At 41.2% G+C, this 16,743-nt stretch overlaps 1 protein-coding gene across 3 annotated transcripts in view; it reads right to left on the minus strand.

The window, feature by feature from the left end:
* Window positions 1-16,743, minus strand: part of KCNMB2 (potassium calcium-activated channel subfamily M regulatory beta subunit 2) — a 412,195-nt gene that overhangs the window by 15,800 nt on the left and 379,652 nt on the right. For all 3 annotated transcript variants that reach the window (XM_089332143.1, XM_089332145.1, XM_008266532.5), the window contains 2 exons: window positions 5,625-5,795; window positions 2,639-2,834 (listed from right to left, as the gene is read on the minus strand). In XM_089332143.1, coding sequence (XP_089188269.1) covers window positions 2,639-2,834; window positions 5,625-5,795 — 367 coding nt within the window. The remainder of the gene's footprint in view (window positions 1-2,638; window positions 2,835-5,624; window positions 5,796-16,743) is intronic.

The following is a 16,743-nucleotide window of genomic DNA, read 5'->3' on the forward strand; positions in this document are numbered from 1 at the left end:
CTATAGTTACTGAGAGGGGTCACAAAGGATGTTTTAGGGATGCGGGAAATGTTTTATTTCTTTATTTTGTGGTGATTTACATAGAAGACTCTCTTTATAATAAATATTTTTTCATCCCATGCATGTTACAGCATGTATGTCATAATTTACATTTAAAACTGGTTGTGCAAATAAACCAAATAATGACTTAGAACCATACTGAGGGACAGTTAGAATTCTGATCCTAAATATATAACTGGGACTTTTATGGTAACTTCAGTTCCTGTTTATAGGCTAAATAATGCATTCACAGAGCTGTACTGATAAAATGTCAAAATCAGGACATGGAAATATGTTCCATTTTTGATGCTTATTCAACTTTGGCCACTTTCCAATTCCTTAAAGATCTGAATTTTATAGGCATTTGTCATTACAGGTCAACTTTGATTTAAAAATCTGACTCGAGGGAAGGTCTTGAAATACAAACACTCTGTGAGAGAGCTAAGCCTTACATAACTTGAAGCACAGGCTCAGAACTGTACTTGTGGCTACTACAAATGAAAGCAAATCAGAGTAAACATTTTCAAACAACATTCTCTGAAATATTCACTATGTTGAGTTCTCAGAGATATTTGTAATACTTTTTTTCAAGTTACTGTCACCAAAATGCAGGGTGAGTTTATTTTGTGTCAATATACCAAAAATACATCATCCTACTTGTTCCTCATGTTCTAGTATTGAAACTCTCAGCCACTGAATTATTTTGATAACTGTTAAGATTTACAGTTAAGTGCTAACAATTACAGTGAAATTTTTTATAAAACAGATTCGAGTTCATGATGGTTGTACCCTGTCTTGGTATATGAGAGTCTTGTGGACATTTAAATTGCTGCCATAAATCTAAAACTCAATGCAGTTAGCTTAAAATTGGTACCAGTGAGTTGGTTCTATTGATACTTTACTGATCATTCCAGATGTTATAAATTTCAGTGTTATGTAGATATAATAATTGTTTGTTAAGATCTACTGGATGGACTTGAATATATACTGATGTGAGGTTTTCAAAAAATTTTATTTATTTTTGTTTTATTTGGAAGGGAAGGAGGGAGGGAGAGAGAGAGAGTTAGAGAGAGAGAGACTCACACTGGTTCACTCTCTAATTGCCTGCAACAGCCAGGCTGGGTCAGGTTGAAGCCAGGAGCCTAGACTCAATCTAGGTCTCCCACATGGGTGGCAGGCATCAACTGTTGCTTCCCAGGTTGTGCATTAGCGGGAAGTTTGATCAGAAGTGCAGTAGCTAGGACCCTAACTAGGCACTTGGCTATGGAATGTGATTGTCCCCAGTGGCAACTTGACTGCTGCACCAAATGCCCTATATGAACAGCTAGAAACACAAATATGAAGAAACACACACACACACACACACACAAAATGTGCATGGGTTAAATTTTCTGACCTAGCAATGAGGTAACTTGTCTTTTTAGAGACAAGGAAACTGTACATAAAAGTCACATTATTAATTAATTAATAATAGATCCCTTTTTAAAATATTTATTTATTTATTTGAAAGGCAGAGCCACAGAGAGAAAGAGGCAGAGAGAGGGAGGCAGAGAGAGGTCCTTCACTTGCTGGTTCACTCCCCAGATGGCCACAACAGCTGGAGCTGAGCCAATCTGAAGCCAGGAGCTGGGAGCCAGGAGCTTCCTCTGGGTCTCCCACATGGGTGCAGTGGCCCAAGGACTTGGGCCATCTTCCAGTGCTCTCTCAGGCCACAGCAAAGAGCTGGATCAAAAGTAGAGCAGCTGGGTCTCTAACTGGCGCCCACGTGGTATGCTGGCATCACAGGTGGCAGCCTTACCCACTCACAGTGCTGGCCTTGCACATTATTAATTTACAATGTCTTCAGAAAAACAAAAACACACTTTTACCTCCTGATTCCCAAGTACGTGACAAGTACTTTTTTTTTTTTTTGGCTTACACATTTCTAAAGTTTTATTTCTTTATTTGAAAATCAGAGTTACATAGAGAAAGGGAGAGATGCAGAGATATCTTCCATTCACTGGTACACTCCCCGGGTGGCTACAATGGCCAGGATGGGTCCAGGCCTAAGCCAGGAGCCTAGAATTCCATCTGGGTCTTCCATGTGGGTGGCAGGGTACCAAGCACTTGGGTCATCTTCCACTGTTTTTTCGAGGCCATCATCAGAGATCTGGGATCAGAAATGGAGCAGCAGGTATATGAACTGATGCCCACATGGGATGCTGGCAGTGCCACAATGCCAGTCCAGGCTTATATGTTTCTAACTGAGCTGCTGTATACTAGCTTTGAAAGACCCAGTCTATTTGTGCATAGACATAATGCATTTATATTTACTGATTCCACTTATCCAAATGGAAGTTAAGGTTAAATCTGCACTACAAAAAAACGTGGGACTGACTTGTCCATAGTTGGCACAGAAAACAATATTTCCTAGGCAAGAGTCAAATAGCAAGTTCTGGGAATGCAAGAAGCAGGGCCTGCTTCCTGCTACTATTTTTCCTTTGAAATGCTGGCAAAGTGGAACTTGAGAGAGAGAGAGAGAGAGAGAGAGAGAGAGATGGAGGGATGAATGGGTGAAGCTCTGTGGAGGTGCTTGAAATGCAGTGTGCCAAGCTCCTACCTTCTGATTGATTTTCATTGTCTCTTCATTGTGGTAGAGAAGGAGCTTTTCCCCAGATGAAGTCAGGTTAACATACACCTGGAGGCAGGGATATTGAGAGACTTTCCAGCATTCTGAACCGCAGCTGAAGGAGCAATTAAATGTTTCTGTGATGGATGCATTCAGCAAGGTGCATTGAGATTCTTCAGTCCAAACACTGCAGAGAGAGAGGGAGAATAAACAGAGGCCCAGGAGCTAGAGAGGAGGAAAGTGTGATGGGGGGGGGGGGAATCATTTCTCAGTTCTTGAACCTGCAAGGTCTTTTCCATATTATCTATAATATGATATTTTTGTGTAAAGTGTACACCTTTGAATGGAGTAGCTTTAGGCAAACTGCCATGCAACTTGGACAAACTTTGGTTCCTAAGAACTTTTTCTTTCTTTCTTTTTTTTTTGACAGGCAGAGTTAGACAGTGAGAGAGGGAGACAGAGAGAAAGGTCTTCCTTCCATTGGTTCACCCCCAAAATGGCCTCTACGGCCGGTGCGCTGCACCAATCCGAAGCTAGGAGTCAGGTGCTTCTCCTGGTCTCCCATGCAGGTGCAGGGCCCAAGCACTTGGGCCATCCTCCACTGCCTTCCCGGGCCATAGCAGAGAGCTGGACCGGAAGAGGAGCAACTGGGACAGAATCCGGCGTCCCAACAGGGACTAGAACCCGGGGTGCAGGCGCCGCAGGTGGAGGATTAGCCAAGTGAGCCACGGCACTGGCCCCTAAGAACTTTTTCAATGACTTCCAATAGATTTAGATTTTTGCCAGTGCTTGATTTAAGAATTTTTCTTATTCAATTCACTGGTAAGTGTAAGCCATGTTTTAAATATCATAATGCATTCTCGTCCCGTATTCTGTAGTGTAAGAGTCTTCTTGCCATGCTCGGGCCTTAGGTCTGTACTTCATGCTTGAAAGTATTTTCGTCATTGAAAGGACTCCATACTTTCTCCATGTCAACTTGCACCCCAGCCTATTTTTAGGCGGAGACTGTGAAAGGGAACTGGGGAAGGAGATGGAAGAAGAGTGGGGGGCCTTGGAGTCCAACTTGGCAGATGGAAGGACAATGACACTGAACCTTAAGGTCTTTCTAATGAGGGAGAGAAGATAACTTGGCCCTTTGATTTCACCAAAAGTAATCACTTATTTCATCCTTTCACCCTCATGGGTGCTTTACATCAATTATCTTCTTTTATCCTCTCAACAACTCTACAAGTTGGATATTAATGTCTTTTACAGGTGAGTGAACTGAGGGTCAGAGAAATCAGGTAACACACTCAAGGACACATAGCTAGTAAGTGATAAAAATTGAGATTCTACCCAATCCTGATTTCCGTAGGGCCTAGATTCATTCTATTGTGCTGGGCCGCCTTTCCAGGAACAGAGAGGAAAAGATAGCATTCTACACAGACTAATGGATTCATAAGGATGCCCCAGGACCTCGCAGCTGGACAGATTCCAGCTGCCCATTGGCCAACTTCCATTTTAAAATACTTTTAATTTTATGATCAAAGTGAGCATTTGTAATTAGGTAGTAACATACCAGCTATCAATGTTTTGCCTCTGGACATAAGCTGATTACCCTAATGATGGGAAAACAACATGTTTTCTTTGCAGATTAACATCCTTTCCTTTCGCTGGGCAGGCATCCTGACCCTTTACAGGTATGAAGTTTTATGCCAGAGGCAAACACTAGGCCAGACCCCCCCTTTACTTTGGCAAATTGTATTTTCCTGGAGCACGGATGGTCATATTTTGCTTATACAATAAGGGAAAAAAAGGGTTTTGATGGCGCTAAGCAGATGTGAGGATCTGAGCGTGGTTTTAGAATCAGCAAACACTTGGGGCCTGAGGCTCTGTGCTTTCATTGAGAGGAAGCCCAGCTGAAGTCCATCAGAGGAAAAGAGCAGATCAGCCCCAAATGTGAAAGACGATGCCTTAATTTTGGCAAATTACTGTATTTCAGTGAGACTTGCTTCCAAAATGAAAGTATTAATTTAGATGGAGAAACGAATGTCACAGACCAGTTAGATTTTCTTTTAGATTGAAACCTCAATTTTTCATTTGAAAGGGTCTTGTTCTTTTCAGCTTGAACCACCATGAGACTTTCCCCTATTAGTCACAGCAGTGCTGGGCTCACCTGTGTTTAAATTGTCCAATTTCTGGACATCTGTTAGCTAGAGACGCTGTTGGGATTTATCACATGGCTTAATCAGAGAGGATGTACATCCCCCTCACTATTTGGATGCCTCCCTATCTATTCAGTAAACCTAGGGCAGCTATTAAAATGAAAATAGTTCAAAATCTGTTATTTTTGAAATTTGTTGCATAGCAGTATTTTTAAGCATTGATAGCATATCAGAATCAAATGGAAACTCTAAAAGATATTGGTGACTGAGTCACCCAATCTTCTGGAGGTGGTGGTGCAGCAGCATTACAAAAAGTTTCTGAGGAAATTGGAATGTACGCTTGAGAGTTCCTGATGTGGAACATGATGGAGGGGTGGGTAGTATGGAAAAATAATGAGGGAGAAGAATGGAATAGATGTGAAATGTCACGAGAGGCTCTGCCCTGAGCAGGATGTGGCTTTGACTCTTATCTCTGCCACATGATACAGTTCTCTGACATGGGGCAAATTACATTTCTGCTGAGCCTTAGTTTGCCATTTTTATAATGAATATATTCATACTCACCTTCTAGAGTGGTTGTGAGAACCACTTATTCATATTTACCTTCTTGTCTCTGTGTAGGAACAGCCCTGCACACATCATAGGCAGTCTTTACACAGATCTGAATTTATTGCTACTGCTAGATATCATTATTGAAAAATAGGGTGCCAGGTACTTCCAAAAGTTCTGATTAGGAAGGAAGGGAAGGAAGATGACCTTGGGGTTGCTTATGTGATAGGGGAGGGGAGAGCAGAGGGGAGCAGAGCAGTGCCCTTCTCCTCGCCCAGCCTTACCTCTGCAGGTAGGAGCGCAGCATTGTGATGCCCAGCAGAAAGTACATCATGATGGAGCACACCATCATGGCCAGTCCCAGGAGGATGGCCCGGTCCTCTCCTGCTTTCAGTGCTGTGACTGTTTTCCTTTTATCCAAGAGGTCGTGGTCCCTGATTTTTTGGTAAATGTTTCTGAGATTGAAAACAATACAATCTTACATGAAGTTCACAGTAAATCATCATATCTTTAGAGAGCAACTTTCTGCCAGTGCCTTCCTAGGGTTCAGAGACCTAGAGGACCCCTCAACTCTCCTTAATGCAGCTGGATCCCTGTGTGTGACCACAGCCTCCCAGCATGCACGCTCAAGCATGTGTGCACACATACACACACATGCATGTACCCACAAATACATGTACACATGCGTGTGCATGACCCTGAGCAGACAAGCCACCCCTCCTTGGGGCCATGTTGAATTAGAAATTAATTTTTCTTCTTTCCAATTCTAAAGAAAGAAATCAGTCTCTTCAATTCTCTCAATAATGTATTGGATTTGTTGACTTTACTGTTTAATGTTGAGTTGATCATCACTGATCTTTTTATACTTGCTGAATACCCAAAGGAGCATTAATTCAAATAAGTGGCAGCATGTATCAGGAATCTACCAGCTCAATCACTTAGTTATCAGTAGTGTCAGAAAGAAGTTATTTTGGTTAGTATTTTTCTCAAGCACAGGGTGCTTAAGGCTCTATGAGCTTGGGATTTATAAACAATGAGAAAAAGTGGAGCAGTGACCCAGTCTTCTTTTCTTTATGTGTAAACACTTGAGTGAGTTTGAAAAGTGTCAGTAAAATCAAGACCACAGCCCATAGCTTTGGACAGTTTTACTAGTTTTTTTTTTTTTTTTTTAATTTCAGAGCAGTAATATAAGGTAAGAAATAACATGAGGTTTAAATCAAACTGTCTCTTGCATTCAAACCCTGATTTCATACTTACTAATTGCGTGATCAGTGTTGTCTTAGCTTTTCTGATTCCCAGTTTCTATTAAAAGTTGAAATCACATGTAAATTCATTGTAGGAGTGGACATTTAGTCTAGTGGTTAAGATGAGAATGCCACATGAGAATGCCTAGGTTCAATGCCTGACTCTGGCTCCTGATTCTAGGTTCTCACCAATGCAGGTCTTGTGGGGGCAGCAGTGATATCTCAACTAGTTAGATTCCTGCCACCCATGTGATAGACCTGGGCTGTGTTTCCAGCTCTGGCCCTGCCCAGACTGCTGCAGGTATTTGGGAAGTGAACCATTAGATGGGGACGCTTTCTCTCTCTCTCTCTCTCTCTCTCTCTCTCTCTCTCTCTCCCCTTCTCCCTCTCCCTCTCCCTCCCTCTCCCTCTGTCTCTCAAGTAGTTTTTTTTTAATATTTATTTTATTTTTTGAAGGTAGAGTTACATAGAGGGAGAAATAGAGATCTTCCATCCTTTGGTTCACTCCCCAAATGGTTGCAACAGCCAGAACTAGGCCAGGCCAAAGCCAGGAGCCAGGAACTACCTCTGGGTTTCTCAGTGGGTGCAGGGGCCCAAGGACCTGGACCATCCTCCATTGCCTTCTCAGGTGTACCACGGGAGCTGGATTGGAAGTGGAGCAGCTGGGACTTTAATCTGTTCTCATATGAAATGCTGGCATTGCAGGCAGTGTCTTAACCTGGCACACCATAACACTGGCTCCTCAAATAAGTTTTTAAAAATTTAAAATCCATTATAATACTGAAATGAGCTGATACAAGTCAATCACTAGGAGAACAACTGATGTAAGTACTTCATAAAATGTTCCCATTCAAAAGTGGGGCAGGGACTTTCAGCTCAATGTTGAAAGCATCAGAATATCCTAAAATTGCTACTATTCTCTGAAGAATTTCTAAAAGATATAACGTCAAGGAAATGAATAGTGTATAAAGCTTAGCAACGGAGGCCTGGATTTCAAACAAAGTCTGGAAGGGACTGGAAACTGCAGTGCTGGGTGCATGGGGAAATGCGTGTGAAGTCTGGGTAGGAAGGCCCTGTTCAGGAATCCTGGTGAGGTAGGTGACCAAGAAACAGCTCAGCAGCTGATCTCTCATTTGTGTTTTGAGGAGGGTGTGCTGGTTTGTGGGGCTGTGGGCGATGGGAAGTCACTAACCTCTTGGTCCTGGAAACAGGACACACTGAGTACTGCAAATGGAGAAACTCAAGTCATTTTTTTTAGCTTCAGGCAAAAAGTCAATATGCACAAAAATAGTTTCAGATTTTCCCTTAAAATTTTTATCACCATCACTTTTATTGCTTTGGAAAGGAACCAGAGAAGAATGCAATGCAGGGAAGGGAGGAGATGCCTGCTTTTTGTACAATTCTGTGCATGTTCATTGCTTATATTTAGCTCTGTGTTCCAGGATGGCCTTACTGGTGCTTAGGGCCAGTGCCTATTCTGATTGGCTCATCCATTTTGGGATGGTTGTTAAATATTTTGATTCCTTATAAAGATGTGAAAATATTTTTTAAATTTATTTTATATTTTTCTAAAATAATTTTAGGTACAGTAATTATTATCAGCATACAAAATTAACTGATCAGCTTGATATTATTATTCTAAAGTCCTCTTCATGAGCTACTTCATCAAAATCTTGCTCTTTCTTTGAGAAGTAGACCTGTTATAGGAGGAATCATAGCTAAGTAGAAATCTGTTCATGATCTTTCACAGCCATGTTCTTCCTGGCTTCCTCTGACCCTCACTCACTCTTGATCATTTCTAGAGATTCAAAGAACTCATATTCCCATTTCTCCATCTCCCAAGCCCAGTGCCTCTGGTTTAGTGACTGCTCTTCCTTTGACTTGCATAAACCAGCAGTCATCTACTATCGAAGTTTCCTTATTCGTTTTTGAGACTTTTTTTTGAGATTGTAGCATTTGCAGCAAATCTTTTTCAAAGTGACCTTATGCATAAAAGCGTAAGTGCCCGTTAGCAGCCAAAGTCAGTGGGCAGGCAGACTTCTGGAGTAGGAAGAGACAGGTAGAGACTGAATAGTTTCAAAGACCTATTGTAAAATGATAATCAGATGTCACTTTGCTAATATTATTTATTTATTTATTTATTTTTTTAACAGGCAGAGTAGATAGTGAGAGGGAGATAGAGAGAGCGAGAAAGGTCTTCCCTCTTGCCATTGGTTCACCCTCCAATGGCCGCAACGCCGATCTGGCAGGAGCCAGGTGCTTCTCCTGGTCTCCCATGGGGTGCAGGGCCCAAGCACTTGGGCCATTCCCCACTGCACTCCCGGGCCACAGCAGAGAGCTGGGCTGGAAGAGGGGCAACCGGGACAGAATCCGGTGCCCCGACCTGGACTAGGACCCGGTGTGCCGGCGCCGCAGGCAGAGGATTAGTCTATTGAGCCACGGCACCGGCCAACTAATATTATTTATAAATGTGTATTTATTTTGATGTCTGCTTTTCCTGCAGATCAAAGCCAGCAAGAAGGGAATAGTAGTATCATAGTTTCCCAGTTTTAGGCTGTCAAACATACAACACTTATGTCAGTCTATACCCATAAAAGAATGAAGTATGATCAATCTGTTATGTCACCAGAACAAGAAACATAGAAAAATGATTCAAATGGGTAACTTAGAAACACATCACAATTTGAAAATAGTTAACAAATGTTTTTTGCATGCTGTGGAATGTATACAGAAGAAGGGAGATGAATGGTTTCCACCCAGTCCAAGGGCATCTGGGAAATCAGGATATTACCCAGCAAAAGAAAAGTAGGTGAGTAGGGTGGGCTATAGCTATGGAATTAATCAATAGATAGTGGTTGAATTAATGGATAAATGGAGGATGAACCAATGATTTGGAAGATTATAGAATAAATATATCTTTTTTTTTTTTTTTGACAGGCAGAGTGGACAGTGAGAGAGAGAGACAGAGAGAAAGGTCTTCCTTTGCTATTGGTTCACCCTCCAATTGCCGCCGCGGCCGGCGCACTGCGGCCGGTGCACCACGCTGATCCGAAGGCAGGAGCCAGGTGCTTCTCCTGGTCTCCCATGGGGTGCAGGGCCCAAGCACTTGGGCCATCCTCCACTGCACTCCCTGGCCACAGCAGAGAGCTGGGCTGGAAGAGGGGCAACCGGGACAGAATCCGGCGCCCCGACCGGGACTAGAACCCGGTGTGCCGGCGCTGCAGACAGAGGGTTAGCCTATTGAGCCGTGGCACCGGCCAGAATAAATATATCTTGAGGGAAGGACCCTCTTGTTACTGGAGAACAATAGCAAGGTAGGAAGTCTGACATGAAAATGAACATGAACGTCAGAAGGAAAGTGCACTGATGAAGCTAGTTTCAGAGAGGAGAAGAGGTGAAAAAGGTGGGCAATTTCTCTACCTGAGGGAGTCAGACAAGGAACAGAGGTTGAAGTTAGAGAAGGCATCTTGGGAGAATAACGCCTTAAATATTTCCATCAATTCTGATTCAGTTAACCAAATGGGACAAGCAGTGGAGGGTATTACACACTGAAGTGCTCATATGAACAAAAGTATAGGGAATGGCAATTTCATGGTGCATATCAGAACTACAAATATTTTAATGTTGCTTGGATGAATGTGGGACAGGTGAAACAGGGAGGTAAGTTTGGAAAGGTGGGTATGCCATGAAAGGTTTTGTACGTTCTGAAGAACTTGGCCTTTATTCTATAGCTAATGGGAAGCTGTCACAGGGTGATGTTGTCAGAACTAAGTGTTAGAATGATCTCTGGCTGTTGTGTGGATATTATATTACAAATGGGACAAGAAAGGTAGGCCTTTGGCCTAGCAGTTAAGATACCCCTGTCTCATATTGGAGTTTTGGGGTTCTGGCCCTGGCTCCTCACTCTGGCTTCCAGACAATGCAGACTCTCGGAGCAGTGATAGCTCAAGTGATTAGGTTCCCCTCTGCCACATGGGAAACCTGGATTAAGTTCCAGACTTCTGGCTTTGTCTTGGCCCAGCCTCAGCCATTGTGAACATTTGGAGAGTAAACAGCAAATGGGAGTTCTCTGGCTGTCTCTCTGTCTCTCAAATCAACACATAAAAATTAAAAAAAAGAGAATGGTACAGGACTTAACTCAGAGAGAAGGACTATGAGATTGTTATGGTAGTTTTGGCAAAGGATGATGAGGACTGGAACCAGGATCAAGGTAGGATAAAGAGCAAGGATTTATGGAGAAATATCTAGGAGATGAAACTTGAGGATTTGGTGATTGATAGAATACAGGGCATGATAAGGAAATGAGAAAAAGGATGTAGGTTAGAGTTACATTCCGATGCTTTGTGAGCATGACTTGGGGAAGTGTTGGAGAACAGTAAGGCAGGATTCTTATTCCGTATTATTCCAGACTCCAGAGAGGCTTTTGCTGACCTTGCCATGTAAGGAAGGAGAAGCTGACTGTACGTTTGTAGACTTCCTTCCTACAAATTTAGTGTCTTGAACTAAGATGGAAAAGTGACTAATCTGGCTGGTGAGGTCAACCAGAACCTGATAGTCAGAGGGCAATTCTATCCTTTAGGTGAATTTGAAGGTCATTGTTCACGTGTGGCACAATTTAAAAAAAATCCTTTTGTATTTGTCATTGCACAAGTCTGATATGTCTTTCTTCTAGTGTCCAGGTCCTAAGCCCTAACTGGGGAAGTGATCGTCCATGGCCTGAGACTGAATAGGCATATGAGGTGGCTCTGGGTACACCAGAATGTGTTCAAAGCAAGGTGGATGGGCCATGAGCTCTATTTTGAGCATCAGGTCTAAGTATCATCCTTCATCTTAGGAAACCTTGGACTTTGGGGGTTAAGGTGGCACTATTAACAGAGTAGCTATTTCATCTCCCTTTGCCTCTTTGGGTCTCTTTTCTACGAATCTACCCAAGAAGGTGAGGGTTAGATGTGGTGATTATGAGAAAAAAGAAAAATAAGGCTGATACAGTTTACTGAAGTAGAGACTTCAGGAGCACAAATGAATCTGGGGCAGGACAAAAAATTCAGTGTTGTGTGGAAGGTAGGCACAGAAAAGGAATTTGACAAAGTTTGAAGCAGATCTAGCCTTGGCATTTCTTGGCAAGACAGTATATTCAAGGCAGTATTGGTTTCATGGTGAGCCACAAATCAATATGGCAAATAAAACTCAACATTTATACATGTTGACAATAACAAATACTATGTGTGTTCAATCTTTACTACATATAAAAGAAACATCCTGCCCAAATCCTTTTGGTGAATGTGGGTTATTAACAAATCTACAGGGCAAATCCAAAGATAGGGAAAGTCAGTGTGATAAACATCTTGTAAGCAAAAGATTAGCAGTTGTTCAATAAAGCTTCATTTTTATCCCACACAACAGTCAAACCAGTACAATTTTAGGTCAATCCTCATGTTCATATAGTTTCTTAAGTTTGATATTAGGGCTCAGGCTATCATTAATTCGTATGTGAGTTATTTATGAAACTGTATGTACAGATGTGGATGTAAAGAGCAAAAAGTGCACGAAAGACTTTCTCCTTGGCCTTCCCCCATTTAAATTCAGTTTCCCTTGGTGTCTATCCTATAGGGAGCAAAGTATTCAGTCTAAGGCAGGATAACATCATTCATTTATTTATTAGTCAACATTTTAAAAATATTTATAAAATGAAGTACACAGGGCTAAATTCTGTGGATACAAAGTGAATAAGACTCGATGTCCTGAAGGAGTTGAGAGAGATATCAACCATGACAAGGCAGGGCAGTGGGAGTATTTGGAGAGGTGTACAAGAGGGAAGCAAGCTAACATGCTGAGGCCCAGTTTGCCAAAGGATCAGTTACTGAATGGTGAATCCACCAAAGCCAATTTGTTGAAGGATCCATTCACAAATGAATAATTTACCCACTTTACTGTACTTACAAATTTAGCAAATATTTATTTTAAGGAGTATTGTTTCAAATATAGTAGAGAAATGTGAATAAATGTTCCTTCTGAATAGTTTAAGACTATATTTGTTCAAGAATACATTTAAATTTAAGAATACATTTATTCATAAAGAATATATTCTTATGAATATAAATTCTTCTTGGCAGCATCTTAAGATCAATATGATTTTCTAAAAAGCTGTTTCTTAGGGAGCCTGAGTCCCTTTATAAATATATTCTAATGAATATATTCATACTTACATTTTTTGAATATGTGCAAATATATTCTGATATAATGATGTTTTAGCATTTCATGAAAAAGACTTTCAGATTCTACAGTTTCTATTGATTTCAAATCATTTTTAGAATCATTTGATGTTTTGCTAACATTTTAGTATCATTGACATTATTGCAGCAAATTTTACATTATGACCACTTTGATGGATATACCAGCCTAATCAATTAACCAAAATTTGCTTCTTTTATTCAGTCATAAACTTATAGTATTGATTTTGGATAGAAACTTTGAATGGCTTTTTGAAGTTTCTGTGAAGTTTTATCTGAACAGTTTTTAATTTGTCTTGATGATATCATTTTCTAAATGCTTAATTTGTCTCTGTTCTGGTGCTGTTATTGCAATAAGAGGGATCTAGGGGGAGGTTGAAGAGCAGAATCAGTCAAACGCGCAACCTGTTCTCCTGGTCTAAGAAGTGGAATAACCCAGGGGCAGAAAAAGGAACAGAGAGAGCAGGAGAGCACATATGAAATAGGGGTCCAGGGATTATTAGGGATCAAAAAGAAGGGGAAACAAAGCAACTGATACCTGGACACAGAGAGGAAAAGACAGAGGAGCCGAAAATGGCTTCAGAGGCTGAAAGTCTGAAGGCCCCAGTTCCTGTAATCTTTTTGGTTCCTGGTAACTCATTTAATGTAGATCATTATAGAGCTGTGTAGGATTATAATGACTATACAAAGTTTTGATACAAAGCTAAATTTGATAAATTCATCAAAATGATTGGCAAATGATTTTTTTTTTTTTTGGCAAATTGACTTAAGGAAAATTAGCTATCATTGTATCATAAATTCCTTAAAATGGACATTCAGTGATGAACTGACCCAGGGCTATGATTTATGTAGCCATACCTTGATTTAAGTGGTGATGGTTAAGGATCTTGTGACAAACTTAATTGCATCTTAGATGAGCAAACAATTGAAGGTGAAGAATATGCAGGCAGAATTTGAGAGATTAGGGGTAGCTGAGGATTCCAGGATGTGGTGGGTGGGCTATGGCAGACAGTAAGCTGGTTAGATGGGCTAGAGCCAAAGATAAAAGAGCTTGGATATCTTCTGAAATTAGAAGGGACAGTAAGAGAATTTAATTGACTACTGTGATTAGATATGTTCTTGAGCAAGATCTCAAGTTGGTGTGATTGGTTGTTTAGAAAGGTTTACATCTGCAGGCAAAGAGACTAATTTTGAAACTCTCCCTGTGTTTCTTGCACTACATAAAAGAGGGGTTAAAAAAAAGTGGTGGAAAAGATGATGATTTTTAGAACTAGGCATTATTTTTGTCCAGACTTAACAACTCATATTTTGGGTTTCAGTAAGGCTGTTTGAGTTGTCAAAGAAAACAAAAGACAGCTTGGGTAAATAACATGGAAAGGGCAGGAAGACAAGTCTACAAAGGACTTTGTAGTTGCCAGAGAAGTAAGAGGGGGGGAGCTAATTGGTGTCTTAAAGAGGAGGGAAGATAAGAATTGGAAGTGAAGAATTGGAGAAGCACCAAGATAGCAGAATAGGGAGGGAGCTTACTGCTCTAGTCTAGAGGAAGAAAAAATAATGTGGAAAGAGTGCAATCTCAGGGAACAGTTGGGAGAACATGGCAGAAGAAACTCCATGCAAATTAGAGGGACACTGTGGACCTATGTGGAGGATGTGGACTCGTGCAACTCAGGACCTCAGCAGCTGAGAGCCTCAGCAGCAGCTTTGGGTAATGAGATGAGACCAGACTGCAGCAGCCCAAGCCACTGGCAAGAGAGCTGCAGGAAGAGACTGGCATGAGTCTGGCTTAGAGCTCTGTGGGAGACAGTGTACCTGCCAACCTTGAGGAAAGAAAAGCAGGCGTGTTTCTCTTTCCCTGACCACTTGGCACCAGTGTCTTGTAACTAGCTGAGAGTGGGCTGGTGTCCTTTTGGACACTTGTAACAGCTGTGCCAGCTTGTGTCCAGGTGCCCAGCACGGAGAAGAGATGCCTGAATCTGGCTGGGAGAATTAACAGGGGGCTGAGTGCTTGAAAATGTGGGAGGCTTGTGTGCTGTGACTGTGAAAACACTATGGCTGCATGTGAGGATGCAGGGTGTGGCTAGGTCTTGGAGAGTCACTGTGGGCAGCTCCATATGCTTGGAGCTCCCTGATTCCCTGGTGAAGGTCACTGTTGCAGGATGTATACTCACACCGAGGACTGGACTTTGTGTGGTTCTTGTGACAGTGCAGTAAATGTTGTACCACTGGGGCTAGCACTGAGGCATTGGTCTCCTTGGAGGAGGGGGGGGTGGATGTGAGACTACGTCAACTGAGCTAAACAAACCTCCATGCTGATAAAAAAAAAAAGAGAGAGATTTACCATGCCAAACTTGGGAGTCACCTTGGACACTCCCCTCGCCCTGGAGCACTGAACAGAGCTCCCTGACACGCCCACCACACACCTCTGGGTATTCACTGAAAGAGCAGACACTCCACTAATCCATATAGGCATAGCTTAAATACAAAAAGCCATCGCAGGGAAAAATATATCTCTACAAATTCCTAAAAATAAATTTAGAAATTCAAGAAAAAGAAAAAGAGTCGGAGAACTCAGAGGGCTTCCATAGCCTTGGAAACTCATGACTGGAGCATAGGGAGATTACTGATGCCATAGACAGGAGTGTCAATTGGTAAAGTCAACAACAGGAGTCACTGTGCACTTCTCCTCATGTAGGATCTCTGTCCTTAATGTGCTGTGCATCGAGATTTAATGCTATAACGAGTACTCAAACAATATATTTCACTTTGTGTTTCTATGGGGGTGCAAACTGTTGAAATCTTTACTTAATGCATACTAAACTGATCCTCTGTAAAAAAAAAAAAAAAAAAAAAAAAAGAAAGAAATTATCAACTCCCAACTTGACTCTCACTGGGATTAAACATGACAATAGGTCTGATCTGATTTCATCATCATTTAAAAAAAATCATCTATTATTTTTCACTTTATGTTTCTGTGTGGGAGCAAACTGTTGAAATCCTTACTTAATGTATACTAAGCTGATCTTCTGTATATTAAGATAATCGAAAATGAATCTTGATGTGAATGGAAGGGGAGAGGGAGTGGGAAGGGGGAGGGTTGTGGGTGGGAGGGACGGTATGGGGGGGAAGCCATTGTAATCCATAAATCGTACTTTGGAAATTTATATTCATTAAATAAAAATTAAAAAAAAAAGAAAAAGAAAGACAACATCATGCTCCCAAAGGGACACAGCAATACTTCAAACTAGAAGGTGAAAATAAAGAGACTGAAGAAATGCCAGAAACACAGTAAAAAAAATTGATTATAGGATTATTTAGAAGTAATCAGAAGGAAATCCACAAACTAAAAAAACCCATACATGACATGAGTGAAAATCTTTATCATGAAATTGAGATTTTAGAGAGAAATCAAAACAAAATATTAGAAATGAAGAATTCAATAGACAAATAAAAATATGATGGAATCTGGAAAGCCAAGACACTCTGGGGGAAAAAAAAACCTAAATGAAAGATCTCCACGAGTGAGATCCCAGTGGAAAGAATGGGTCATCAAAGAAGGAGGTACCTTTCTCTGAAGGGAGGAGAGAACTTCCACTTTGACCATGGCCTTGTCTAAAAATGATCAGAGTCAGTGAACTCAGGGAGCTTCCATAGCCTTGGCAACTCATGACAAGAGCCTAGGGTGATTACTGATGCCATAAACAAGAGTGTCAATTTGTTAAGTCAACAACAGGAGTCACTGTGCACTTACTCCCCATGTAGGATCTCTGTCCTTAATGTGTTGTACAATGTGAATTAATGCTATAACGAGTACTCAAACAGTATTTTACACTTTATGTTCTGTGTGGATGCAAACTGTTGAAATCTTTACTTAATGTATGCTAAATTGATCTTCTGTATATAAAGAGAATCGAAAATGAATCTTGATATGA

The sequence above is a fragment of the Oryctolagus cuniculus genome, chromosome 4 (genome assembly GCF_051225735.1).
Source record: "Oryctolagus cuniculus isolate XC-2025 breed Fujian yellow rabbit chromosome 4, ASM5122573v1, whole genome shotgun sequence".
NCBI classification, from domain to species: domain Eukaryota; kingdom Metazoa; phylum Chordata; class Mammalia; order Lagomorpha; family Leporidae; genus Oryctolagus; species Oryctolagus cuniculus.